A 27,451-nucleotide genomic window follows, 5' to 3' on the forward strand; every position below is an offset into this window, starting at 1 on the left:
AGAGGTCATGTTTGTGTCACGTGACTTACGGGTGCACTGTTGATACCGGTTTATGATTTTATTGGAGAACGCTAGATCGGAGACGGTCCTGCGCACATGACGTCATATATGGATTGTGCGTTAGTGTTAGGGTAATGGTTAGGCTTGGTCCAGGGTTAGGGTTAGTGCTACCCCTGTTTACATCTCGAGACTTTGACGAAATCTGAAGGTCCTAACCCTTGCCCTAACACACAATCCACATATGACGTCATAGGTGCTAAAATGTGCAGGACCGTCGCCGATCTAGCGTTCTCCGATTTTATGACAATCACTCTAAGTAAGGTAGGCCAATCAGATAGTCACATATAAATTCTATTTCGAGCTAAAAGTAAAATATCGATAACAAGAAAATTGCAACATCCGATGATTGGGGACTATAAATAGTCAGACATTTATTCAGATCAGTGGATACGAAGCTTCATTTTGGAGAAGGTTTCACGTCAGTACAAACGTAGATTCAAATCAGAATGGTTTTAATACGCCTCTTGATTTTGGGCATAGTCGCTAGCCTAGTTCAATCAGCAGCCGTTAACCCGTCTCTAAGAATTGGTGCCTTCAATGTTCGAACTTTTGGTAAATCGAAGATGAGTAAAGAACATATTGCAGATATTCTAGCTAAGGTAAGTTTTGGGGTTTTTTTTAAAGGTCTTTAATATCGGTCATCAGAGATTTTAAAGCAAAATTAGTTGATAGAAATTTATTATTAGATGATGCCCCACTTTGAAGGACATTCGCAGACCACAACCCTCCTATTTGATGAAAAACTATCTAAAATGTATGGAATTGTTTTGAAAAGGTAGTGGACCGATTACTACTACTAATATAGGGGGTTTCCGTCCGCTTCCACAAAGAGTGATATCGCAGACAAATGTTCCCGAAGAACAAGAATAAATTAAGCGACTGTGATGTGTGGAAAACCTATTGGACCTCAACCTTGCCGAAATGCTTCCCCTTGTCAATGGTGCAGGACCAAGGGCTTGACAAGGACAGCTGTCTAGTCATTCATGTGGGACGAAAAACCGAGGTCTTGTGCACACATTGGCGTGCACGTAAAAAATCCCTTGGCAGCTGGAATTGGATATAAGAGTAGGCCGTGGAGCCGAATTTCCCTCATAGCACACTGTATGGCGTATGTCCGTCTTCATTAGCCCAGTCGGGGCAAAACAGAAGGACGTTAAACCCAATTTATTTCGTTGCCAAAAAGCATAGACCAAGAATGGTCAACCATGGCGCCATGGGTGATACAGCAGTATCTATTCATTAGTTTTAGCGATTTTATTCATTCGTGCATATCCATTTTAGCATTCTTCTACTGTCATTGACCATCTATACACAAACACACCGGATAATATTGTTGAAATTAAAGTTCCTCAATATGGTATTAGTGACCATTTTCCGATTATTTTTGTCATTGGAAACTGCCAGAGAAAAATCACAAAACACAACCACTTGGAAATTCTATACAGAAATTACAAAAACTTTGATGATTCTAATTTTATTAATGATCTCGCTAAAATTCCATTTGAACTAGTCGAGTCAATTGATGACCCAAATGATGCCCTTGATACTTAGTATAACCTTTTTATAGGTGTTATAGACTGCCATGCTCCGCAAAAGCGAAAAAGAGTGAAATGATACTATTAACCGAAGAGGTTTAATGAGGAAATAAATAAAGCCAGAAAGTTCAGGGACTTCTTTAAAGCCTCCAAGAGTTATGACGACTATAGAATATGGAGAAATAAAACCACAACTCTCATTTCTAATGCCAAAAGAAACTTTATCAAGGACTCTATCGAAAATGAAGAGCAATCTAAAAACATCTGGAGGTATTTTCGTGATATACAGAATAAACCCAATAATTGCCCTTATCCCAATAGTATTAAATATGGTAAAACAACAGTTAATGCTAATGTGTTGAATGTTTACTTCACTAATTTAACTGATGACATTAAGCCCCCTATACACCACTTTCTCAAAAGTGCAAACAAAAGATATCATATTACGAAAATGATAATAATAACAACTTTTCTATTAACTGTATTACTACAACAGAGGTATTAAAACATTTATTGAGTTTAAATAGTAACGAAACCATTGGGTGTATTTCTCAAAACATGTTTCCCGGTGCCCTTAAACTTGCTAAAATTATTCCTATACATAATAAGGGAGCTAAAGATGATCCGAACAATTATAGGCCAATCTCAATTCTCCCCACAATTTCAAAAATATCCGAAAGCACTTGAGCACTCAAATTTAATATTATTTGGAAACATTCAATGTTCTTTATGCGTACCAATCTGGATTTAGATCAAATCATTCATGTGCTACTGCACTGATCCGAATGACAGATAATTGGCTTGATGCTATCGATAATGGTGCGATGAGTGGTATAGTGTATCTTGATTTTAGCAAAGCATTTGATCTCATTGATCACAAGCTTATTATCGAAAAACTACATCTTTATCGATTTGATAAAAATTCACAAATTTTGATAGAATCATATCTTGACTCACGGAAGCAAAAAGTCTGTTTAGGATCAATTATCTCCTCAATTACTACAGTCAAATGCAGGGTTCCACAAGGGTCGAACCTGGGTCCTCTCCTTTTCCTTATTTTTATAAAAGATCTCCCACTCAATATTGAATCAAGTCAGATGGATTTGTTTGCTAATGACAGTACCCTGCATTGTTCACACAAAGATATTTTATCCATCGCCAATAATCCCCAAAATGATCTCTATTTGGTTGCTAAATGGTGTGAAAATAATGGGATGGTAATCAATCATTCGAAAACAAAATCAATGCTGATATCACCAAAACACCAAAGAAATCAGAAAAAACTAACTTTATCACTTCATTGTGAGAAAATTGAGAGGGTTACTAACGCAAAGATTAGTAGTTTCCAAACTAAATAAGTTGCCTCGTTAAATAAAGATTTGTACAGCGCATTTGAATTCGTTTGTGAAGAAATTATGTTGTAACACAACTTTGGGATCAAAACGGGGATTATTTGATTATTCTGAAAAGATAATCTTTTGCGCGTGGAGTGACGTATATCCGGCAATTATTGCTGTGTAATATAGCCTCGAGATCGAACCCAAGATTATTTGATTCTTCTGAAAGGATAAATTGATGCGCGTGAGTGACGTGACGTATATCCGGCAATACATGATGTGTAACATTCATTGATAATATAGGTTATACGAAGCTTCGAGTAGTTTATCTAGAAGTAGTTTCTTCCTAAAGTTTATTGGTAGCTTTGATGTCAATTCATCTTTCTTAAGTGGGCGTATTTTATAAAACTGAGTCACGTGATATATACTAATCTAATTTTATACACCACTTACAGACCAAAATTAATCAATTAAAACTCGCTTATCTTTTATTGTCTGAGACACCTCCTGTTGTCAGGGGAGAAATCATTTAAACTAGATTGTCTGAGGCGCCTCCTGCTATCAAGGGGGAAATCATTGAAACTAGATTGTCTGAGACACCTAATGCTGCCAGGGGAGAAATCATTGAAATTCGATTAATTATAAATTTCAGAGGCGGATCCCGGAATTTTTGCAGGATAGGGTTTGCCAGGTGCCTGAGCCAATGTATCTTTTTTAGGCGGGGGTGGGTGCCACTGGGTGGTCCGGTTGGGTTTCAGTTATCATGTGATCATACTATTGTATATGACTTTTAAAGATCTCTAATTGATTTTACTGTTCAGATTGGGTAGAAAGTATGCCCCTGTTGAATTTTATAACAGATAGAAGACAATCTGAAGATAAAGGGTTGTACGTGACAATGAGTAGGGTCGCCTGTCTAACCTCGTGGGTTCTCTCCGGGTCCTCCGGTTTCCTCCCACTGCTAAAGACCACTACGCGCAAGCGAATTATTGAAATAAAATTGAACGACCATATGTCTGTGTCGTGTGGACGCTAAACCCTCTCTCTCTCTCTCTCTCTCTCTCTCTCTCCCCTCTCCCCCCCCCCTCCCAAAATAAGATGCAGCTTCATTTTATATATATTTTTTCACAGCTCAATTTTATTCTTCAAAATTTAAAGAACCCTTCCATCCAACTACAATACTCCAATACATGTAAGTTGTGATGGATAGACAACTTTCATCCACAAGACGGGCATTATTATTATTATTATTATTATTATTGCTTTGTAGATTGTTGTTAGATATGACGTCATGCTTCTCCAAGAAATCCGAGATATTAGTGGATGGGCTGTAGATGAACTACTGAAATTAGCACAAGCGTAAGTAATTTAAAGCGTCAGTAGTAGTAGTTCTTGGTGTTTAACGACTGCTTCCACATAAGTGATATCGCAGACAAGACATAGGAGAGCCGAAGCTGATTCATTTACCATTTGCTTTTATAAGCCTGGTGTCAAATTAGTGTCAGAAAAACCAGTCGATTGATAAAATAGAGAACACGGTAGAATAATTTAAAATAGATCCAATTTTAACCATCTTTAGCATTAAAGTTGTCCAGCAACCTCAGACTTTCGCGGGCTTCACTACCCAGTCACCCAACAGTGCTTTGTCCTGGATCCGCTTGGAACCCTGTAAAAACGCCAGCTGTCGTCCTCGCGTCCTAACGTTTGACACTACTCGAGCATCCCTCCGCACCCCACCCCCATCAGTCTACATTAGCTGTTTAAGGCCAGGGCCCTGTTTCACGAAATCTTAACTAAAGATAAAATCCCAATTTTAGTAGTAGATACTTCAATTTTGATTGGCTAAGCGCTAAAATCAATCTAACATTATCCAATAAAATTACTAACATTTGGATTTTATCTTAGTTAAAAATTCGTGAAATAGGACCCTGATATATTATTTAGCCTTCTTGCTTTTACAGAATAAACTTTAACGATCTGATTCATTTGTGTTAACAGGATAAACCCTAACTATCTGATTCATTTGTTTTTATAGGATAAACCCAAACTATGATGTCTAATTCATTTATTTTTACAGGATAAATCCAAACTATAACTATATTATCAGTAAACGACTGGGTAGATCATCTTATAAAGAACAATACGCGTTCTTCTACAGGTAATGCAGTACTAAACAAATATATTCAGAGTGTAAATAAAGGCTCGAACCCGCTCTGATATTCGCAATACGTCCAAATAATCAATTTGAGTATATATTAGCGAGAATTAAAGATACCCCCCCCCCATTTACAAAATGTGTGAGTTGATGATATATTATTAGCAAGAATTAAAGATACACTCCCATTTACAAACTGTGTGATTTGACGATATAGTCCGACTAAAACATATTCAAACTAATTAATCTATCAAACATTTGCTTCAAATCCCGCGTGATATACGTAAGCTATAAAAAAAAATCTATTTTAAGAGGTCATTTTGTGTCACGTGACTTGGCTACGAGTGGCAAGTTGGGGGAGAATTCATTGCACTGTGCACGTGCCATATATATTGAAGCCTAACTAAATTCTCGGATAATCCCTGCCCACGTCTTTTTCCTCTTTTTTATCTCACATTAAGCGCTCCCTAACGCAAAGGGGTTCGACAATCTACGCGTGCACCCTTTGACGTTACTCGAGCAGACAGCCCTAATCGTTGGGCTGTCAATTAGTGATACCCTCTCATTTTTGTCCTGTGTGCACTCCATGAGTGTTTTTCAAGGAATTTAGCATTTTTCTAGTAGGATTGGGTGCAGTGACGGACTGACCAGTTTGTCAGCTTGCCCAATGGCAAGTTGGCCCCTGAGGAAGCGGGCCTTTTAAGACATTAGACAATATATTCAAAATATAAATTATCAAAAAATATAAAGAAAACAAAATCGGGAAAATTCTAATTACATCTTTTTGTTTCCACTTACATATTTTTTGAAAATTTAATTTATTCATTTTAAAAATTAAATGATAGAATTGTATAAGTGGGTGGGCTGCCCTCGTCTCCTGGCAACCAATATTTTCAGACCCAGTACACCACTGATTGGTTGTCTCTACTTTCCATATATACCACAATTGCCATAAATAGATATGGTCCGAGAATATACGTCCTCAGTTTACATATTTTCAGGGGCGGATCCAGGAATTTTTGCAGGAGGGGGTTTGCCAGGTTCCTGTTAAAGAAATACGTCATCATCGTCTCTAAATTACATAGGCATACATACAAATTTAGCTTTTTAAAGAGAGAAATCATTTTTGTAATGATGTAGGATCACATTGTGATTTAATTTCATTGATGCAAGACATTCTTATTAGTTTATGTAGCTGAGCAGGGTGGGGTTTGGACCCCGCCCCCCCAAACCCCCCTTCTGGATCCGCCCCCGAAAATTTTTATATATTTCCGAATAATGCAAATGGCGACTGGAGGCTTTATAGCAATTAATTTTATATTTATTACAGAACTGACCGTCTCAAAGTAAAGTCAACCCATCAATATGATGATGGCCCTGATGATGGGACAGATATATTTGAACGAGAACCATACTGTGTAGAATTGGAGCCTTTTGATACAGGAAAATGTACGCATTTAATTAGAAATACATTATTTTAATATCAACCCAGACCTACCCCATACAAAAGGGGAAAGAAAACACAAAAGCAAACTAACCCAGCGCTGATAGTACCAGGAACGAAATGAAATGAAATGAAATGGAGTTTAACGTCCTACTGTTCTGCTCCTAACCTGGGCTAATGAAGACGGGCATACGCCATACAGTGTGCTATGAGGGAAATTTTGCCCGGACAGCGGCACTACGGCCTACTATTATATCGAATTCCAACTGCCAAGGGATCTTTTACGTGCACGCCAATGTGTACACGGGACCTCGGTTTTTCGTCCCATCCGAACGACTAGACAGCTTTCCAGGAACGAATATGTGCCACGGTTGCTCAATCTAATTAAAATACCGATCTATATTTCGTGTTTTATGCTTTTGATGGCCTCCACTACATGAGGCACACTGATCAGAAGAGAATATTCGCTAGGCCGCTACAATCACTGATAATGATGGTATCAATGCGACTCAAATATTAACTTTTTTCCGACAAATTAAATTCTAAAACATTTTTTGATGTATTAGAAATATAAATAAAGACGTTTGACGTATTTGTAGGTAAAAATTATTTCCTATTTAGTGTAAATGGGTATTAAAATGAGTAAAAGGCAGCATTCTGCCCGAAGCAGTAACGTCTTATGTAAACAATGCACGCGCCATTCAGTCAATGATTGACGTCGCGTGCTGTGGCGGCACGTGTTAAAGGCTGTCATCTTTTATAGAGATATTAGATGACTCGTAATTCTCTGTGAAACAGATTGTACTTGAGGATCTAACCGGTTGTTGTCGGAGGTCGTATCAGGGGTCATTCAAGCGGCTTGACCTATGACGTCATGTCTTTCGTTTAATCAATCAGGGTCAGTGTTTCGAGTGGGTAATCGACCGTACGGAGGGTCTGGGTCTGTTGTCAAGATTTGACGAAAAGTTCCATTGCCCATGCGCAACCGGTTTTTTTTATGTGGTTGATTACCCAGTATTTTTCGTCAAGGCAAATAAGAGTTGAGTCCCTTTCCGAAATAAATCCCCACAATTCTTTCATTATTATAAACAAACATGAATCGTGACGACGAATTGGGATTAATGAAAAAACATAGATATGGTCCACGAAGCCAGAAATTTTACGATAAAAAAATCAAGAATGTTGGATATTGAACTGGCAACGCAAATGGATTTTCTGACATGGCAATTCTTAATTTAATTTCATGACAGTTGATATCTTGTTTTAGGTCTAGTTACCTCCCTTAGACTTTGTTCATGATAATGTAAAAGACCGGATAATCTAGTCAATGACCTATTATTCTCCAACGTTGACAACATATCCAGATTAATATTCGTAAAATATTTGTCTAAATGATAGAGACTATTCGGGAATACAACTTTTGCTCTGATATGTTTTCTATCGCTGCAAATGCCTACCCACAATTCCGCGTGCCAGACTAAAAGAACTCGATCCAGCACACCATTTCATTGGCTATTCCCTTACATCTACCAGCACGCGGAATATTTAAAAGCGCTTTCAAATCATATTGTGTAGTGGATCTGTGTTTCAATCAGATTGACGCTTGTTCCACTAGGATGGTGTTTATTAACCAAACAATAGGAAGATAAAATTAGGGGAGAAAATGAAAGTCTAAAAACACAAATACAAACTAACCATCTATATTGGTATCTTGCTGCAAGTACGGGGATTATAAACTCTGATTAAAATACAGATCTATATTGGTATCTTGCTGTAAGTACAAGATTAAAATACAGATCTATATTTCCTTTCGATGTCCTACGCTACATGGAGATCTGACCAGTTGTATCGCAAGGTCGCGTCAGGTGTCACACGAGTAGCTTTTGATCTTCTGACGTCAGACATTGATAAATCAATATAGATCTGTATTTTAATTAGACTTCTATAATATATGATGTCTATGTCGATTTGAACCTGCTAGAACTTTACTATAATATTATATGATGTGTATGTCGATTTCGTCATTTATTTGAACAGATTTTGGTGTGTGTGGTATCCACATTAAACCTGATTATGTAGTCAGTGAATTGACTGGATTGGTTGATCTTTATAATACACTTATGAATGCTCCATTCTCTTCCAAGGTACAGTAACTTTTCTTCATCGGCAGTGATTGACACCACACATATAAGCCAAATACTCTGAAAACAATGCATTACATCCGCGTTGTACACGTAACGTAAACAATTTGTGACCGTAGTCGGAGAGCCGTCCAAATCGTATAAGCCGTCACTGTTACGACCGGACCTACATTTTCCAGATATAATTTTAAAGTAAGATCTTTTCTATGGTTCATCCAGATGTGGCGCCACAGTGCACAGTGAGTAAGACGTTGGCTCGCTAACCTGGACGAAAACGTTCATCGGGATTTCCCGGCGTGGTTCCCCCTTGTCAACGATGCAGGGCAGAGGGCCTGGCAAGAGACAATGTATAGTCGTACCGATGAGACGAAAAATCGAGGTCCCGTGTACACATTGGCGTCCAGTAAACGATACCGTGGCAGTTGGAATTCGATATAAGAGTAGGCTGTATCGCGGATGTCTGGTAATTTCCCTCATATGGCGTATGTCCGTCTTCATTAGACCAGTAGGACGTTAAACCCCATTTCATTTCGTCCAAATGTGACACTTATGCAACGTTCTCCTTTACAAGTAAGAATGAGCTCTGACCGGGGAGGGGGGGGGGTATATGAATGTAGTGCTCCCTCCTCTTCTGAGGTACACCCAGAATCCTTATATTATCCCCTTCTGGTGTTTCTGCCCTGTAGCCTTAAAATTCTGAAATTCTGGTTCAAAACATTACCCCAGTTGATTAAAAATCGTGACTAAAAGTCGTGACCGGTGTATTGCACGAGGCAGGGTGTGTTTACCTTTTCTAGAGCACCCGATACTACTTTTCATTTGGGGTGTTCACACAGCTATAGCATATCCTAGTATTATATATAAAACCACGTGCATTTAATTTTTGTTTCCTAGAATATTATAGTCATGGGTGATTTTAATGCCGATTGTAGTTATTTGTCGGCTTCCGAACTAGAAGAGAATCAACTATACACAGATCCTAAATATCACTGGTTAATCTCGTCTGATGAAGATACAACAACCAGTTCCACGGATTGTGCCTATGACAGGTCTAGTATTTTTTAAATCTGTGTTTGTTTTGGTTTTTTGGGGGTTTTTTTGTTTTGTTTTTGTTTTTGTTTTGTTTTGTTTTTTAAATTATTAAATACAAATCCCAGACTGGCAACTAATCATACAAGTTAAAGATGCATTATGTAAGATCTGGATTAACAGCTGATAGTTCTCGCTTTAATATCTAAAAAATTAGATAATGAAAAGAAAATGTTTAAAATTTGACAGGACTGTTTGGAGAATAGCGGAACTGTTAGCGCGTGCGCGCTGTGTCATAGGGTTTATTATGGAGTCATCTGGCGTGATTTCGATTCCCCGGTTATATTTGACAAGGAAGAGGGTTGCCTGTCCAACCTCGTGGGTTTTCTCCGGGTACTCCTTTTTCCTACCACTGCTAAAGACCCCTACGCACAAGCGAATTATTAAAATAAAATTGAACCATATGTTATTCCCGAAATGACCTAGTTTGTGTCGCGTGGACGTTAAACCCTATTTCTCAATGTCGCTCTCCATACTTATTGGGTTTTTTTTCAGAATTGTCATCAGTGGTGATTTGCTAGAAAATGCTTTTATTTCTGACAGCGCTGTCGTATATCGTTTTGATGTGGAGTATAGTCTCAACTATACAGAGGTGAGTATTTTAGGATGTATGGCTATTGAAGAGTCAGATCACGAGAAGCGGATTATCCAAGTGATTTGAATAATTTGGACATCACCATTTGCTTTTGGTAGTCCATGGATTCCATTTGCCTTGGTGGCCTGTGTCAAGTAACGATTGGTTAACTATAGCTTTAACAACCAATCAAAGACCGGGTAACAAATATATAATAACGCGATGAATATGGGTGACAACCTCAACTTAATACATCAGCGCTGTCAATTAAAGGGAAAGTTTAAAAAACACAATTGGCACAAGCTAATGAAGACGGGCATATGCCATACAATGCGCTATGAGGGGAATTTAGCCCAGAAAGCGGCCATGCAGCCTACTCTTATATCGAATTCGAACTGCCAAGGGATCTTTCACGTGCCTACCAATGTGTACATGGAGCCTAGGTTTTTCGTCCCACCCAGACGACTATACGTTGTCCCTTGCCAGGCTCCATCGTCCTGCATTACTAACAAGGGAATAGGTGGGGGCATGACCACGCGAAAAATATTCCGATGAACTTAGTAGTTACACATAAAAACGTACGCTTTGATCATCAAGACCGGTTTTACTTACTTGTGCACCCTAGGCCTAATACCAACCAATGAAATACCCGGCGGACACTTGAAACAAGGTTATAACAGGCACGCTGTGTGAAAAAAAAATAGTTTCAGTTGGCCCAAGATACCCTTGGGTTCTAGGCCAACGACATACTATGCCTATTGGTCAATCCTGTCCAACCTCGCGGGTTTTCTCCGGGTCCTCCGGTTTTTTTCCACTGCTAAAGACCCCTACACGCAAGGAAATTATTGAAATAAAATAATAAACCATATGTTAGTCCCGAAATGACCTAGTTTCTGTCGAGTAGACGTTAAACCCCATTTCTCTCCCTCTCTCTGGTCAATCCGGTCTTGCCGATTTATTAAACGAAACACGAAGCATTGAATGCCGCAGATACTGGAATCCCCACACACTCCCCGGTCCTGTTTCTGCCTAGTCATAGTGCTCACACATTACCGTAGAAAAAAAAGTAAGCATAATATATAAAAATCACAACCCCAACCTCTGCCGCAATAACAATGTGAAATAGGATAAAGGGATTGTTTTGTTTTCTATTGCAGGCTTATGGTGTTAGCGACCATTATCCAGTAGAAGCTCGTTTTCAGTTTTAAATAAACAAGTACAAATATATGGACACCGACATTACAAATTTATACATGGACTTATAAAATATAAAAACTAAAAATATTGTCTTTTATTTCTATAAAAAAAATAATAGAAAACTGACACATGGTTCAATTTTATTTCAATAATTCACTTGCGCATGGGGTCTTTAGCAGTGAGAGGAAAAAGGAGGACCCGGAGAAAAACCCACGAGGTTGGACAGGCGACCCTACTCCTTGTCACGTACAACCGAGGAATCGAAACCACGCCAGTTGACTCAATGACATACCTTATGATACAGTGCGTCCGTGCTAACCATTCGGTCATCCAACTCCCCCCCCCCCGGTACACAAACAGGGTGTGCTGAGTACTTCTGTAACACCCGATAACACTTCTATATAAAAACACGATACGGTTGATTCAAAGTTTTTATTTGATTTATAGATACAAAACATAAAATATGACCAAGCAGACCAATAGTTACGGAAGCACACTCGCAACATGAAAATTCAAATTGTTGAATCAGGATACATTTTAATTCATTGCCAGATACTCCAATTATTGCATGTATGTGTTCGTCTTTGATTCTGTTAAAGCAGGAATTCCTTCATCTATCAATCATTTGCAGCCCCTCCCATATGACCCCCTAACCCCACCCACCGAGTCCATTGCCCCGCCTTAATTCTATTTACGCTACTCCCATACAGACGTACTTCATTTCCAGGTATTCTTCAATGCCATACCTACTTCCCTCCTTCCCTAGACCCGATTCCTTAAACCCTCCAAACGGTGCCTCGACACACGATATAACTCCTTCATTAACACCGACCATACCGTAATCTAATCGTTCAGCTACTCGCCATATTTGCCCGATATCTCGAGAGAAGAAATAACCTGAAATAACATATAAAAATAACTAATTTACTTTCTGGCGGGGGAGGGGGGTGGGGGCTTTAGATTATATTGTCTGTCACTGAGTCAAATGACGAGGTTTCCATTCACCGCTTGTACGTGACAAGGGTAGGATCGCCTGTCGAGCCTCGTGGGCTTTCCTTGGGTCCCCCAGTTTCCCCCACTGCCAAAGTCCCCGACGCGCAAACGTATTATTGTAACAAAATTTAATCATATGTTGGTCCCGAAATGACCTAGCTTGTGTCGAGTGGGCGTTAAACTCTCTCTCTCTCTCTCTCACACACACTTTCTCATAGCAATGATGGCGACGGTGTAAGACATTGTTTGGAACCTCAAGTGTCACAGTCGCGACTTCTGTTGGTTAGACACCCCTTAATTACACCGCTGTACTGCTTTCTCCGGGGTTACGATTTGTAGGACCCTAGGCAACAGATACCGAAGTCCCATACAGCCCCTAAGACTCATCACTTAATTCGGCTCTTGTTCATCAGGATCAGCTGTCAGCAAAACCGGCAATTGTAAAACATAAGCTAATGGCAACTAGATTCCAAAAATCGGGGGGGGGGGGCACGGAGGTTAAGTGGGTAAGACGCTGGCTCGCTAGCCTGGCGGTCGAAGTTCGATCTCTGCATTGGCCGAGAAAGTTCATCGGGATATTCTGCCGTGGTTTCCCATTGTCAGTAGTGCAGCACGGAGGGTCTGATAAGGACAGCTGTCTAGTTGTTCGGATGAGACGAGGTCCCGTGTACACATTGGGGTGCACGTAAAAGATCCCTTGACAGTTGGAATTCGATATAGGAGTAGGCCGTAGTGCCCGTCTTCATTAGCTCAGTTCGGAGCAGAACAGTAGGACTTTAAACCCCGTTTCATTTCAACTCCAATACCTGCGATCGTGTCATAGGGGACCATACGCGAGGTTCTTTCAATGCATCGATATGCCCATCCCTTGAATAAGGGAACTAAGCTTCGACCATGTTATGGGACGATACTAACCTGCTAGACCTGATGTGGTAGCATTGGCAATAGCAACAGCCTCGTCTTCCGTTTTAAACCTAGAATAATAATTAAAACTAAAGAACAACCAGAAATGAAAATCAAATAGAAGAAGACTTTTTTCGACAAAACTGGCGGTCCATGCCCTAATTTCCTACAAACCCTCCTACATGTTAGATCCGTTCCATACGCCGAATTTGGTTATTTTGTCCAATCTTCTTGGAATTCCAAATGGGACCGCTCACGTCCACTACCAATGCATGCAAAGGAACGCTACCCCGGACAAATAAAAACTTGGCTTGAAAATCCCTAGACATTAATCTGACTTGATGTTTGCTTATATCTAGCAACTGAAGGACCATATCGCAAAGGACACCTTGGTAGAAAAGAGAACATGGACTAATATAAACCACGGAAACTCTCATTAAGGATCGCTTCAAGGTGACATGAAATGAAATGAAAAGATGGGTAGGGTGGGGAGGTAACGTCTTATTTTTGCACCAATCGGGCTACGCGCATGTAGTGTCACCTGATCCAATATTATTACCGCCTAGAGGGGGATAATAATATTGAGATAAATCGACATATTAAGGCGGTAAGACGGTTTGTTTTACCATTCGGTAAAATTATGACCTACATCATTATCCCGTTCTAGGGGTAATACTATTGTTACGAGTGGTAGTGTGCTATAATAGAAATATTTCCAGAACAGATGCCCTACAGTCTACTTTTATTTTGATTCCAACTAATCTTTAAAGCCTCAATACTATTCTTGTTGTAACTGAATAATATGTCCCAATCTTTATTCTAGTCAACAAATTGTACTATTTTACAATATTCCAATTAATTGATGATAAAAATTGCATCTTAACACACCTAATTTAAAAAAATTGGAAAAAATTCTACTAAATGATTTGAAAAGCCTAACGTAAACCTTTTCAAATGTGATTTGGATTTAAAAATATAATTTCGAGCCCTCTGAACAAGTAAAATAGAATGTAATGGATAATTTACACAAAAGGTAGGACACTTAAACATCTAATACTTAGAATAAGGCTATTATTTATTTTCTGGAGCTGTCAAGCCAGCAAGAGTGATATTGTCCCTTTAATGCCCGTCTCTTCCTACTTTTATTTCGAGTTTTAACATACTAAACTTACGCTGTCTGTCTATAATTAGCTCCACTTGAGAACAGACACTAAACTAAATGACCGACATTTTATTCGAAACACTAAGTATATTTCGAGAAATTTGAGACGTATATATTTTGCTTTTATTTAATAAAATTAAAAAGGTTTAATTAGTCTTTTTGTGTATAACAGATGTGAACAGGAGTAGGACCGCATTACAAAAACAATATACTAATTGTTGGATATGGCGGCCATTCAGGTCAGAGATCTATTCTTGAAGTAGTTAGTTCTCTATGTGCTGAAAGGATTTTTAACTGTCAGTTATTCCTTAACGTACATCCAATGATATATACGTGACTTCAGTTTCGTCCCGTCGAACGACTAGATGTTTTTCCTTGTGAGGCGGGGTGGGGTGGGGTGGGGTGGATGGCCGAATAGTTAGCACGTACGCGCTATCAGTGAGTCAACTGGCGTGGTTTCGAATCCCCGGTTGTACGTGACAAGAAGTAGGATCGCCTGTCCAACCTCGTGGGTTTTCTCCCGGTCCTCCGGTTTCCTCCCACTGCTAAAGACCCCTACGCGCAAACGAATTATTGAAATAAAATTAAAACCATATGTTAGTCCCGAAATGACCTAGTTTGTGTCGAGTGGACGTTAAACCCCGTCTCTCTCTCTCTCTCTCTCTCTCTCTCTCTCTCTCGTATATACATGTACGATGTAAATATATAATCACACAATACGCTACCTGACTAAAGGGCTAGACCAATGGGCCCACTCCTTGAGCATCTCTCAACGTTAAACCCCATTTCTCTCTCTCTCTCGCTCCTTGTGAGGGGCTCCGTCCCGCATGACTAAAAAGAGACACAACGGATTGCCACTCTCTCAGCGACCTCGCGACGTCCTGATTACTATACCATCACATCACTCAATAAGTCACGTTTGCGTTTAGCTGCATTCTATATATTGGAAGTGGGTTGTCTGTTGGCTAAAAGATATGGAGAAACCTCAACGGGGGAAATAAACAACAGATACAAAAAACTGATTTAAATTTACTTGAAAATTGGTGCCACAGGACCGAAGATTTCCTCCTGACCACATCGCATATCTAACTTGACATCCGCTAATAATGTCGGATTAACGAAGTTATCTCCCTTTTCATTTCTCGTTCCACCAAGCACAACACGCGCGCCTTTAGCAACGGCGTCATCAACAATGGAGTTCACCTGTAAAAAGAATAGAAAATGAAATGAAATGGGGTTTAACGACTACTGTTCTGCTCCTATACTGGGCTAATGAAGACGAACATACGCCATACAGTGTGCTATGAGGGAGATTTTGCCGGGCAGCGGCACTACGGCCTACTCTTATATCGAATTCCAACTGCCAAGGGATCTTTTACGTGTAGGCCTACGCCAATGTATACACGGGACCTCGGTTTTTAGTGACAACCCAACGATTAGACAGCTGTCCTTGTCAGGCCCCCCCGTCCCGCACCACTGACAAGGGGAGACCATGCCGGAAAAACCCGATGAACAATAACAATAGGGTAAAAAGCTGGGAGTTTCTTGGCGAACATATTATTAACCAATTTTAGCGAACATGGAGGCGGGGGCGATTGTCAGAGTAGGCCTATATTGTTCGGTAGCAGTTTTGTCATTGTACCAACAGAGATCCATCTACTTCGAGAATAGATCTCTATCCTAATTGGCAGGCCCCAGAGAAAAATTGACGAGGTTGGACAGACGATCCGACCTCTTGTTACGTACAAGCGGGTAGTCGAAACCACGCCGCTTGACTTAATGACAGAACCTTGTGAAGTTTAACATATGGTTCAATTCGCTTGCGCATAGAGGTCTTTAGCAGTGGGACGAGACCAGAGGACCCGGAGAAAAGCCACGAGGTTTGATATTCCCATAATAGCCGGCATACCTTATCCACAGCTTTCTTGTTGATCAGAGGGCCTAGATTAACACCGGGTTCGAATCCATCTCCGACTTTTAACTCTTGTTTAATCACTTCCGCCAGTTTCTTCACATACTCTTCGTAAATAGTCTCTTGTACTAATATTCGGTTAGCACATACACAGGTCTAAAAATAGATTTTAAAATAGCTTAAAATCAACCATTGTCTACTACGGGAATTCGTTTATACTATTGTTGTTAGTGTTTAACGTCCGCTTCCACCCAAGGTGATATAGCAGGGGTCTTTCCTGTGGGAGGAAACTGGCGCACCAGCGGTAAACCCACGAGGTTGAGAAGGCGCCCCTATCTCCAAGCCACATACGCTCACACCAGGGATCGAAACCACAGCCGCAAGCCAGAGGTCGAAGCGCGGCACTCTAGACCAGTAGGCTATCCCAACCACCTTCTTTTATGCTAGATATACAGTATAACGTCATACACTTTACAATAATTCGCTGCACAGACGGTAGATACTTTACAATGATTGGCTACACAGACGGTAGATACTTTACAGTGATTGGCTACACAGACGGTAGATACTTTACAATGATTGGCTACATAGACGGTAGATACTTTACAATGATTGGCTGCACAGAAGGTAGATACTTTACAATGATTGGCTACACAGACGTTATATACTTTACAATGATTGGCTACACAGTTTGAAGTCATTTACGATGATGGGATCACCAAAACTCTAAAACTGAACGACTTTAAATATTTAGAATTTAACAGCACGTACTGTGAAGCTTTTTGCCGCAAAACTCGATTTTGTAGAGCAGGCAGCTTTTCTAAAAAACCAACCTCGGCTGAATAGGAATTTATTGAACTTACCTGTCCTGAACACCTGAATTTACTGCCGATCGTTCCTTTAACCGCCTTCTCTAGATCAGCATTATCAAATACAATATACGGTGCATTACCTCCTAGTTCCATCGATGTTTTCTTTACCGTTCCTGCACATTGTCTTAGAATTATCTGATTAATATGAAATACAAAGGTGGATTAATTTATAGGCAACGCTGGTATACCAGGGACGCCATTTAACGCAATATAACCCCTACCAGGGGGCCATTTAATCCCATATATCGGTCAGTTTTATTTCATTAATTTTCTTGCGCGTAGGGTTCTTTAGCAGTGGGAGGAAACCGGAGGACCCGGAAAAAGCTTACCAGTAAATGTTGGTCATCTGTGATATTCGATTCCTAGAATTAATATAACTTTATTACTAACCTTACCAGTAGCTGTTGACCCTGTAAAGGACATTTTTGTAACCAATGGACTTTCACACATAGCTTGACCCACGGCAGGGGCGTTTCCTCTTGATGACGTCACCACATTTAGCACACCAGGGGGCAGTCCAGCTTCGGCTGCTAACTACAAACATTAATAAGTATGTTTAAGATAGGGTAGCACAACTATTTCTAGTCGCAATCCAGCACATCATGGCCGGATTAAGATCTTTAGGCTGCTATTACATACGGGTATACGGTATTTGGTATACGGGCACGGCGGTTTACACGGCATACGTAGGTATACTGGCCTGGTCAGTTATTTTCCCCACCGATTGTGGTACCCTCATTCATATAAGGATGGCCGCATGGTGGCGTGAAGGTCAGGCTTTGAGTCGACTCATTCTAATATGGGGCCTCCCCCAATCCACCATCGCCATGACTAGATAGCTATAAAAGTGTGTTTAACACAATCGAACAAAGTCCAGGATGATAACGGGTGTTTAAGATTACAGCGTGTGTAAAAAAAAGGGCTGATGGCAGTTTCAAAAATATTATGCATCTTGGTCGGAGTCCCCCTAGTTCTTGAAGCCCTCGTCTACAGGCATACCCCTCCTCTGTATCCCCAGTGATGCCATTCCGTTCCACTAAACCATGAGTTCCTTCATTCAAATTAATACGCTTGATAGCATAACGACTTTTATATTAAATTCCTTTGATTGGCTCGTAGAATCATGTTACGATCATGGACAGAGAATTTGAATGCGTGGATACCCCATGGATTAATCGAGGGTATAGTGGAATAGAACGGAATGGGACCACTGGGGATACCGAGGATGAGGCAAATCAGGCACTGCATAGAACTAGAGCTGAGTGGGGATTATAAAACATATACAAACATGACTTAGAGCTAGATCTGAGTAGTACAGATTGTCCACACGCCTGACAAAGCGCTAGAGAAGAGTGACAAATACTAAATATATACATCGTGACATGGGAATAACGTCCTGTTAACATTACTACACGTAAAACACATACCTGACAAAGAACTAGAGAAGAGTGGTCAGCACTAAAGTCATGTTACAAGTATTTTAAACACAAACCTGACAAAGTGCTAGAGCTGAGTATGGTGTATCTTCCGCTGGTTTAATAACAACCGTACATCCAGCAGCAATGGCAGCACAAGCCTTCCTGGTTATCATGGCATTCGGGAAATTCCACTAGAAAAATATAATTCTTAGACTTAGAGAGTTTTAATCGTAATGAAGTAACCGCCAATGTCTGTAATATTAACTTTATATTCCTTTGATATTTACTTTATTTTTTACTTTATATTCCTTTGATATTTGCTTTATTTTTTACTTTATATTATTATTCCTTTGATATTTACTTTATTTTTACTTTATATTCCTTTGATATTTACTTTATTTTTTTCTATATATTCCTTTGAGTTTTACTTTATTTTTACTTTATATTCCTTTGAATTTTACTTTATTTTTTACTTTATAGTCCTTTGAGTTTTACTTTATTTTTACTTTATATTCTTTTGGTATTTATTTTATTTTTACTTTATAGTCCTTTGAGTTTTACTTTATTTTTACTTTATATTCCTTTGGTATTTACTTTATTTTTTAGTTTATAGTCCTTTGAGTTTTACTTTATTTTTACTTTATATTCCTTTGATATTAACTTTATTTTTACTTTATATTCCTTTGATATTTACTTTATTTCTACTTTATATTCCTTTGATATTTACTTTATTTTATTTTTTTATATTCCTTTGATATTTACTTTATTTTATTTTTTTATATTCCTTTGATATTTACTTTATTTCTATTTTATATTCCTTTGAGTTTTAATTTATTTTTTACTTTATATTCCTTTGATATTTACATTATTTTTACTTTATATGTCTTTGATATTTGCTTTTTTTTTACTTTAAGTCCATTGAGTTTTACTTTATTTTTTACTTTATATTCCTTTGATATTTACTTTATTTTCCCTTGATATTTACTTTATAGTCCTTTTATACAAATTTTAGTCCCGAGACTGATTTTTAGGAGCTTTGCAATTAATGAACTTAGCAAATTGTTAATGACAACAAGACTTCCATGATACACCAAAGTCGACTAACATAGTCGAGGTAAAGTTAAGATTACTAATCATACCGGCGTTATCATTGCAGCTACACCAATTGGCTGTTTTAATACCAACAGACGTCGCTGAGGGTTACTTCCGTTGATGACGTCACCATATATTCGCTTCGTCTCCTCTGCATACCATTCTATGAAAGATCCACCAAAACCAATCTCACCTAAACTATCCGCCATGGGCTTGCCCTGGGGAATAAATCACATAATCATTTTAAAAAAAGTTTAAAATTAGAAAATGGAAAATGAAATGAAATGGGGTTTAACCTCCTACTGTTCTGCTCCTAACCTGGGCTAATGAAGACGAGCATACGCCATACAGTGTGCTATTAGGGAAATTTTGCCCGGGCAGCGGCACTAGCGTCTACTCTTATATCGAATTCCAACTGCCAAGGGATCTTTTACGTGCATTCCAATGTATACACGGGACCGCGATTTTTCGTCTCATCCGAAGGACTAGACAGCTGTCCTTGCCAGGCCCTCCGTCCTGCATCAATTAGAAAATGGGCTTCATGCATGAAATGGGGTTTTACTCCGACTGCCAATTGTTCTTTTACGTGAAAGCAAATGTATAAACGGGGCCTGGTTTTTCGTCCCATCCGAACGACTATATTGACAGGGGGGGGGGGGGGATTGGTAACTTTCTCGGTCAACACCACTATCGAACTCGGGACCGCCAGGGTACCGAGCCAACGTGTTACTCACTGAACTAAAATGTTAAATGCTACATTCTAACTTATGATATTATAATCGAGATTACTAAAGCATGACTTACCATTTCTGCGGTGATGAGTTTTGCCAGTTCTTCTTTATGTAATACCGTGAGTTCAAACCATCGTTTTAATATCGTACTTCTTTCCTGTATAGAACAATATACAAAATGAAATGGGGTGTGACGACTTAGTTACGTCAATATCCGGTCTAATGCAGTGTGTCGGGTTCAATTTGATTTTTAAATGCCAATAGATCTTGTATTTACTGGGACTGATATGCATGGGATCTCGCCCCTGTTTCACAAAGCATTCTCAAACGTATGTTTATCAGAAATATATTTGATCCAGAAACATACAACTTTGCAAATAGTTTCTTATTGATACATTAAAATAACAAAAGTTTTATAAAAGGCTATAATTAAGTTAAATAAGGCAAAAAAATTTTGAGTAAATTCTTAAGTTAAGTCTGAGAATATTTTGTGAAATCGGGTTCTGGTTTCGTTTTTCCAGTCCGGAAAACTAGAAGCGTTTCCAGACCATGCACTGCATCACTATCAAATGGAAACCGGGCAATAAAATCTCGATAAACTTTCTCAGCCAATAACGGGATCGAACCCGGAACCTCCTCTCAGCCAATAACGGAATCGAACTCGAGACGTTCTGTCAGCCAACAACGGAATCGAACCCGGGACCTCCTTTCAGCCAATAACGGTATCGAACCCGGGACCTCCTCTCAGCCAATAACGGTATCGAACTCGATACTTCCTTTCAGCCAATAACGGAATCGAACCTGGGACCTCCTCTCAGCCAATAACGGTATCGAACTCGATACTTCCTTTCAGCCAATAACGGAATCGAACCCGGGACCTCCTCTCAGCCAATAACGGTATCGAACTCGATACTTCCTTTCAGCCAATAACGGAATCGAACCCGGGACCTCCTCTCAGCCAATAACGGTATCGAACTCGATACTTCCTTTCAGCCAATAACGGAATCGAACCCGGGACCTCCTCTCAGTCAATAACGGAATCGAACTCGATATCTCCTTTCAGCCAATAAAGGGATCGAACCCGGGACCTCCTCTCAGCCAGTAAAGGGATCGAACCCGGGACCTTTTCTCAGCCAATAACGGAATCGAACCCGATACTTCCTCTCAGCCAATAACGGGATCGAACCCGGGACCTCCCCCCCAGCCAACAACGGGATCGAACCCGGGACCTCCTCCCAGCCAACTACGGGATCGAACCCGGGACCCCCTCCCAGCCAACAACGGGATCGAACCCGGGACCTCCCCCCCCCCCAGCCAACAACGGGATCGAACCCGGGACCTCCTCCCAGCCAACTACGGGATCGAACCCGGGACCTCCTCCCAGCCAACTACGGGATCGAACCCGGGACCTCCTCCCAGCCAACTACGGGATCGAACCCGGGACCTCCTCCCAGCCAACTACGGGATCGAACCCGGGACCTCCCCCCAGCCAACAACGGGATCGAACCCGGGACCTCCTCCCAGCCAACTACGGGATCGAACCCGGGACCTCCTCCCAGCCAACAACGGGATCGAACCCGGGACCTCCTCCCAGCCAACTACGGGATCGAACCCGGGACCTCCTCCCAGCCAACTACGGGATCGAACCCGGGACCTCCTCACAGCCAACTACGGGATCGAACTCGAGACGTTCTGTCAGCCAACAACGGAATCGAACCCGGAGCTCCTCTCAGCCAATAAAGGGATCGAACCCGATATCTCCTCTCAGCCAATAACGGGATCGAACCCGGAACCTCCTGATTAGTCAAGTCAATTTTTGATCCGACTGGAAACGCCCCTAAAGCAATAAATACAAGTTGTGATTAAATAAATAAAATCGGAACACCAACCTTTGGTGTGACATTTCGCCATGTTTGAAATGTTTTATAAGCGACTTCTATAGCAGCGTTGGTGTCTTCTTCATTCATATCTGGAACAACACCAAGTACAGCCTGGTTCGATGGGTTGATAACTGTAATTAAAAGAAATGAAGTAACGTTGAGAATTCTACCAAACCTCTGTAATCGTCTAAAACGTAACCGATTGATGTTATATACTTTGTCCGTGTTCATAAGCCCTGTCGGTGAAAAAAAGCAGGACGGTAAACAACATTTTATTTCATTTCGTTTCATTTTTATTCTTTTTAAATATTACAATTCACGAAACTTGTTGACTATATCATGAACTCTTCGTGTGTGCAGACATTTCAATTAATTGCATCTGATAATGATGATCGCCCTCCCTCCCACCTCATGCTTATTTATTTGAATGTTATTACAATTCGGTATGCTATTAACGCTATATGCAAAGAGGTGGTGCAAGCGAGAGAGTGCCGGGTTTCCGTATATGTTAATAAGTCACGTGATATCCTACATTTGCATATGAAAGTTGATGCTGTGCGAAAGATGCTATGTAGAAAGCGCGAGGGACAAATGGGATGTGGCAGGGCGCAAATGTAAAATGTAATGAGAGAAATGTAAAATGTAGACACGTCAAAAAAGCATTTTCCCACAAAACATTTGTCATTTAACACTTAACATTTGACGTTTTACCTTTAACTCTTGCCATAGAGGTATTTTGACTTTATCATTATCGGTATTATGACTTTGTACATTGTTCTTTTTACATATAATCAATGGAAACGACATTGTCGCAGAACATTTAATATTGGCAGCGATACCCTTTCATAAATTCATGAATAAAAAAAACAACCACACCAATGAATGAATGAATGAATGAATGAATGAAATCTCCCATTAATTACCTTGATACGTGGCGCCTGATTTCGCCGAAATCCATTCACCATTGACGAAAGCCCTTTCTTGACGAAACGAATCGGCACTCCTTACGCCTGGTGCTGCCTGGGGTATATTCTCCATGATCACGTTGTCAGAGTTATCGTGGGACTAATAATGCAAATGAAGATAAATGAACGTCTGAAAAAAAGATTATAAATGCTACATCAAAATTATTCAATCCTATTTTTATTATGTCATTAATTCACCAATTGGATTAAAATACAGATCTATATTTCGTTTCGTTTTTTTATACTTTCGATGGTCTGCACTATATGAAGAACTGACCGGTTGTACTGGAAGGTCGCGTCAGGTTTTGTACGGGCGACGTTTGACCCTGTGACGTCGAACATTCCAGATCTCAGCATAGTAAAGACAAGTAAAAAGAAATTTTGAACAATAAAAAACGAAACGAAATAGGATCTGTGTTTTAATAAGATTGATTAATTCATATGCGGAGTCAGGAGAAACAGGGTACACAATGTTGGTAATAAGCCATCGTCAGAGAGAGAGAGAGAGAGATAGAGAGAGAAAGAGAGAGAGAGGGGGGTAGCGTCCACTTGCCACACACTAGTTCATTTCGGGACTAACATATGGTTCAATTTTATTTCAATAATTCGCTTGCGCGTCGTGGTCTTTAGCAGTGGGAGGAGACCGGAGAACCCGGAGTAAATCATCCACGAGGTTAGACGCTACTCATTGCCACGTACAAGCGGGGAATCGAAACCACGTCAGTTGACTCAATGAAGGACCTTCTGGTACAATGCGCACGCGTCCAATACCCCCCCCCCCACTCTTCTATACAAGCAAGTCGCTAGGTTAAAGTATTGTACTAAGAAGCGACTCCATCCAAATTCGGGGGTTGGATGGCTGAATGTTTTGCGCATGCGTGTTGTGGTTTCGATTCCCCGGTTGTACGTGACAAGGAGTAGGGTCGCCTGTCCAACCTGGGGGGTTTTCCTCCCACTGCTAAAGACCCCGAAGCGAATTATTGAAAATGACCCAGTTTGTGTCGAATGGACGTTAAACCCCATTTCTCTCTCTCTCTCTCCATCTAAATTTGTAGGCCAATTTCAACTGACGTCCTGTATAGATGACCGAGCAATGGCATGCAGTTTTCTATTGTTTTTCTCTATATTAATTCATCAGCATGACTGTGTTCTTTCTACGCTGTTTAGTCGTGTTTAACCAGGCATTAAACAGCTGGGATAATATATAAACTATACTATTGTTATAAAAATATTGCATTGTTTATTCATTAGTCGTGTTTATCCAGGTGATTAAACATTTAAATTAGTATAAAAAGAATTCTTCATTTTTTATTTATTTATAATATTTGCACACACCAGGGTATGTTTTTAAAATCGATTTATGTTCGTAATGACAGTTCTGATCGTCAGTTCGGGTCAGTGACCGGGTAGTGTTAAACGTGAAGTTGCTCTTAGAATTCTCTAACACATGAATCAGTTTTATTTCAATAATTCGCTTTTGCGCTAGGGGTCTTTAGCAGTGTGAGGAAACCGGAGGACCCGGAGAAAACCCACGAGGATGGACAGGCGACCCTACTCCTTATCACGTACAACCGGGATATCGAAACCCCGCCAGTTGATTCAAATAATGTACCACACTATTTTACTGTGTCACTAATATCGTTCATTGATTAACTGCTATCAATATGTGTGGTTTAAAGGTCAAGCGAGACATAAGTAATATATTGAAACAACACGAAGGCCGTCAGTCCCGAGATGTTGTTTTAATATATTACGCAATGTCTTAAGCTCGATAAGTACAATTATTTGAAATAACGGCACACCAGCATCAAAGGATGACGTCACATCCGTATTTTAAAACCATGGACTAGAATATAACCACAATGATATAACCACTAATAAAGCACGCCTAATTCTTCACGTATCTAATCTAATCTAGCTGACATTGCTATCGTACTGGTTAAATTATCACAATCAGTTACATCGAAAAGATTATAAACCTCCTGATCTTCCCAGAAAAATAACAAGTGCTTTGGGGAGGGGGGAGGGGTTGTAAGAACATTACTTGATGCAGGCGACATATACATTAAATGGGAATGGGAGATGTAACGTCTTACTCTTCTGTACCGACTGGGATAATGAGGACAGTGGGCTAGATAGAGTTTACGGTCAATAATGTCAGTGATTATGGTCGTGAATTTCAGAAGATGAAATTATGGAAACGGCCACGGACATGGTCAATCGTCACGTTGTTAAATACAACATTATTTGCTATATAAAGGTAAATATATAGAGCTTACAAACAACTTACCTGTTCGCGTGTTGTTCAGCTGTCCTATGTTATATGCAATGATAAATGAAAAGATAATATTCGCTGACCTATATTTCGATATCTTATAGTACAATAGCCATCGGTGTCTCTATCACTTGGTTATCTTAAAGGTACAGGAGTAGATCCCTGTATTGGCCGAGAAAGTTCATCCAGATTTTCCCCTTGTCAGTGATGCAGGACTAAGGGCCTGGCAAGGACAGCAGTCCAGTCCTTCGGATGAAACGAAAAACCGAGGTTCCGTGTATATATTGGAATGCACGTAAAATATCCCCTGGCAGTTGGAATTCGATATAAGAGTAGGCGATAGTGCCGCTGCCCGGGCAAAATTTCCCTCATAGCACACTGTATGGCGTATGCCCGTCTTCATTAGCCCAGTTTGGAGCAGAACAATAGGACGTTAAACCCCATTTCATTTATTTATTTTTAATGGGGGGGGGGGGGCACGGTGACTCAGATTAGTGGATAATACCTTGGCTCGGTAACCTGGCGATCCCGTGTTTGATTCCTGCTTGGTACCCCCCCCCCCCTTATCAGTGGTACATGACAGAGGGACTGGCAAGGGACAACGTATAGTCGTACCGATGGTACGTAAAACAGAGGTCTCGTGTACACATTGGCGTACACGTATAAGATCAGTTAGAATTCGATATAAGAGTAGGCCGTAGTGCAACGATGGCAATTTTACCTGGTCAGTGGGGATTTCACCAACGATTCTTTAAATTCATATCACGGGATCTTTAAAACGGACCCTGTGTCTTACTGACAAGTGGAACCTGTCCTGGAAAATCCTGCCTAACTTCGTGAGTTTTCTCCAACTTGCACCGGAAGTACCATAAGTCCGGAAGTGGTAGTGTGGCGCCAACAGGCCTATGCCAGTCTCTGGTTAGAGCGACTCTTATACCCCAAATCCGTTTATATATAAAATAGCCAGACCGTTTGCTTCACACAGGCGCGTTGTACGACAGGCAAAGGGTGATTCCGCCTTGTCAATGATGCCAGACGGAGGGCCTGGCAAGGACAGATGTCTAGTCGTTTGGATGGGACGATAAACCAAGGTCCCGTATATAAAATTGGCGTGCACTGAAAGATCCCTTGGCATCAGATGGCTGAGATATTGAATGGATGGATTAGACACTGTCCGACATATCTGCTTTAAACGTTAATAGTGGCCGTGAACTTCAAACATCGATAAAGTAATTTGACTGAAATTTTCAATATATTTATTTTTCATCATCTATTTTCGTAATTAAACAAGAGGTCACCCTCATTAAGCAACCAGTCATGAAAATTCCCTGAGTGGCTAATTAATACAGATTCTACTGTATTATAACAAAAACGACCAGCACTTTATTTAAACCCTGCACAACGAGTAGAACCCACAGGAAACCCACGATATTAGTCATACAATCTTATACATGTCACATACAAGCGTGGTATCGAAACGATACTTGACCCACATTAGACCACTCGGCTATCCAACACACTAATTTGATGAGAAAAAAACTGTATTAAACATACATTATGCAAGAGCTAAATCTGCCTTTTGCAGTTCTTTCTTTAGACCTGAAATGTTTTCTAAATTATTAATTAGACATTAATTAACAAAACAAGACCATAATCAACTCTCGATGGCATCGGAATTCTCCGATATTAAATAGATTAGAACTGTTCAGACATATT

General features: G+C 40.1%; 2 protein-coding genes across 2 annotated transcripts; one reads left to right on the plus strand and one right to left on the minus strand.

The window, feature by feature from the left end:
- Positions 1 to 578: 578 nt before the first annotated feature.
- LOC126827894 (deoxyribonuclease-1-like) lies at positions 579 to 6,568 on the plus strand (the record flags this gene model as incomplete). The annotated part of the gene is made up of 4 exons (XM_050557468.1): positions 579 to 659; positions 4,203 to 4,291; positions 5,010 to 5,090; positions 6,418 to 6,568. Coding segments are annotated over 4 exons (402 nt in total), but the record flags the coding sequence as incomplete, so codon positions are not given.
- Positions 6,569 to 11,949: 5,381 nt separating this feature from the next.
- On the minus strand, positions 11,950 to 25,785 carry LOC126827545 (succinate-semialdehyde dehydrogenase, mitochondrial). The gene is made up of 12 exons (XM_050557005.2): positions 25,751 to 25,785; positions 23,419 to 23,590; positions 22,505 to 22,626; positions 20,689 to 20,772; positions 19,932 to 20,102; positions 18,867 to 18,983; positions 17,765 to 17,908; positions 17,366 to 17,509; positions 16,500 to 16,658; positions 15,624 to 15,793; positions 13,441 to 13,499; positions 11,950 to 12,429 (listed from the first exon to the last, which is right to left on the minus strand). The coding sequence occupies exons 2-12, from the start codon at positions 23,531 to 23,533 to the stop codon at positions 12,224 to 12,226; spliced, it is 1,491 nt and encodes a 496-aa protein (XP_050412962.1). The 5' UTR covers positions 23,534 to 23,590; positions 25,751 to 25,785; the 3' UTR covers positions 11,950 to 12,223.
- Positions 25,786 to 27,451: the final 1,666 nt, after the last annotated feature.

This window comes from Patella vulgata, chromosome 7 (genome assembly GCF_932274485.2).
Source record: "Patella vulgata chromosome 7, xgPatVulg1.2, whole genome shotgun sequence".
In the NCBI taxonomy this organism is placed as follows: domain Eukaryota; kingdom Metazoa; phylum Mollusca; class Gastropoda; family Patellidae; genus Patella; species Patella vulgata.

Coding starts and splice junctions, on each gene's coding strand:
- LOC126827545 (XM_050557005.2), bottom strand. CDS start 23,533: ATGGAGAATATACCCCAGGCAGCACCAGGCGTAAGGAGTGCCGATTCG. Junction 13,500..15,623: donor CCTGTGGCACCAATTTTCAA/GTAAATTTAAAT, acceptor TTATTATTCTAG/GTTTAAAACGGAAGACGAGG. Junction 12,430..13,440: donor TACCACATCAGGTCTAGCAG/GTTAGTATCGTC, acceptor ATGTTATTTCAG/GTTATTTCTTCTCTCGAGAT.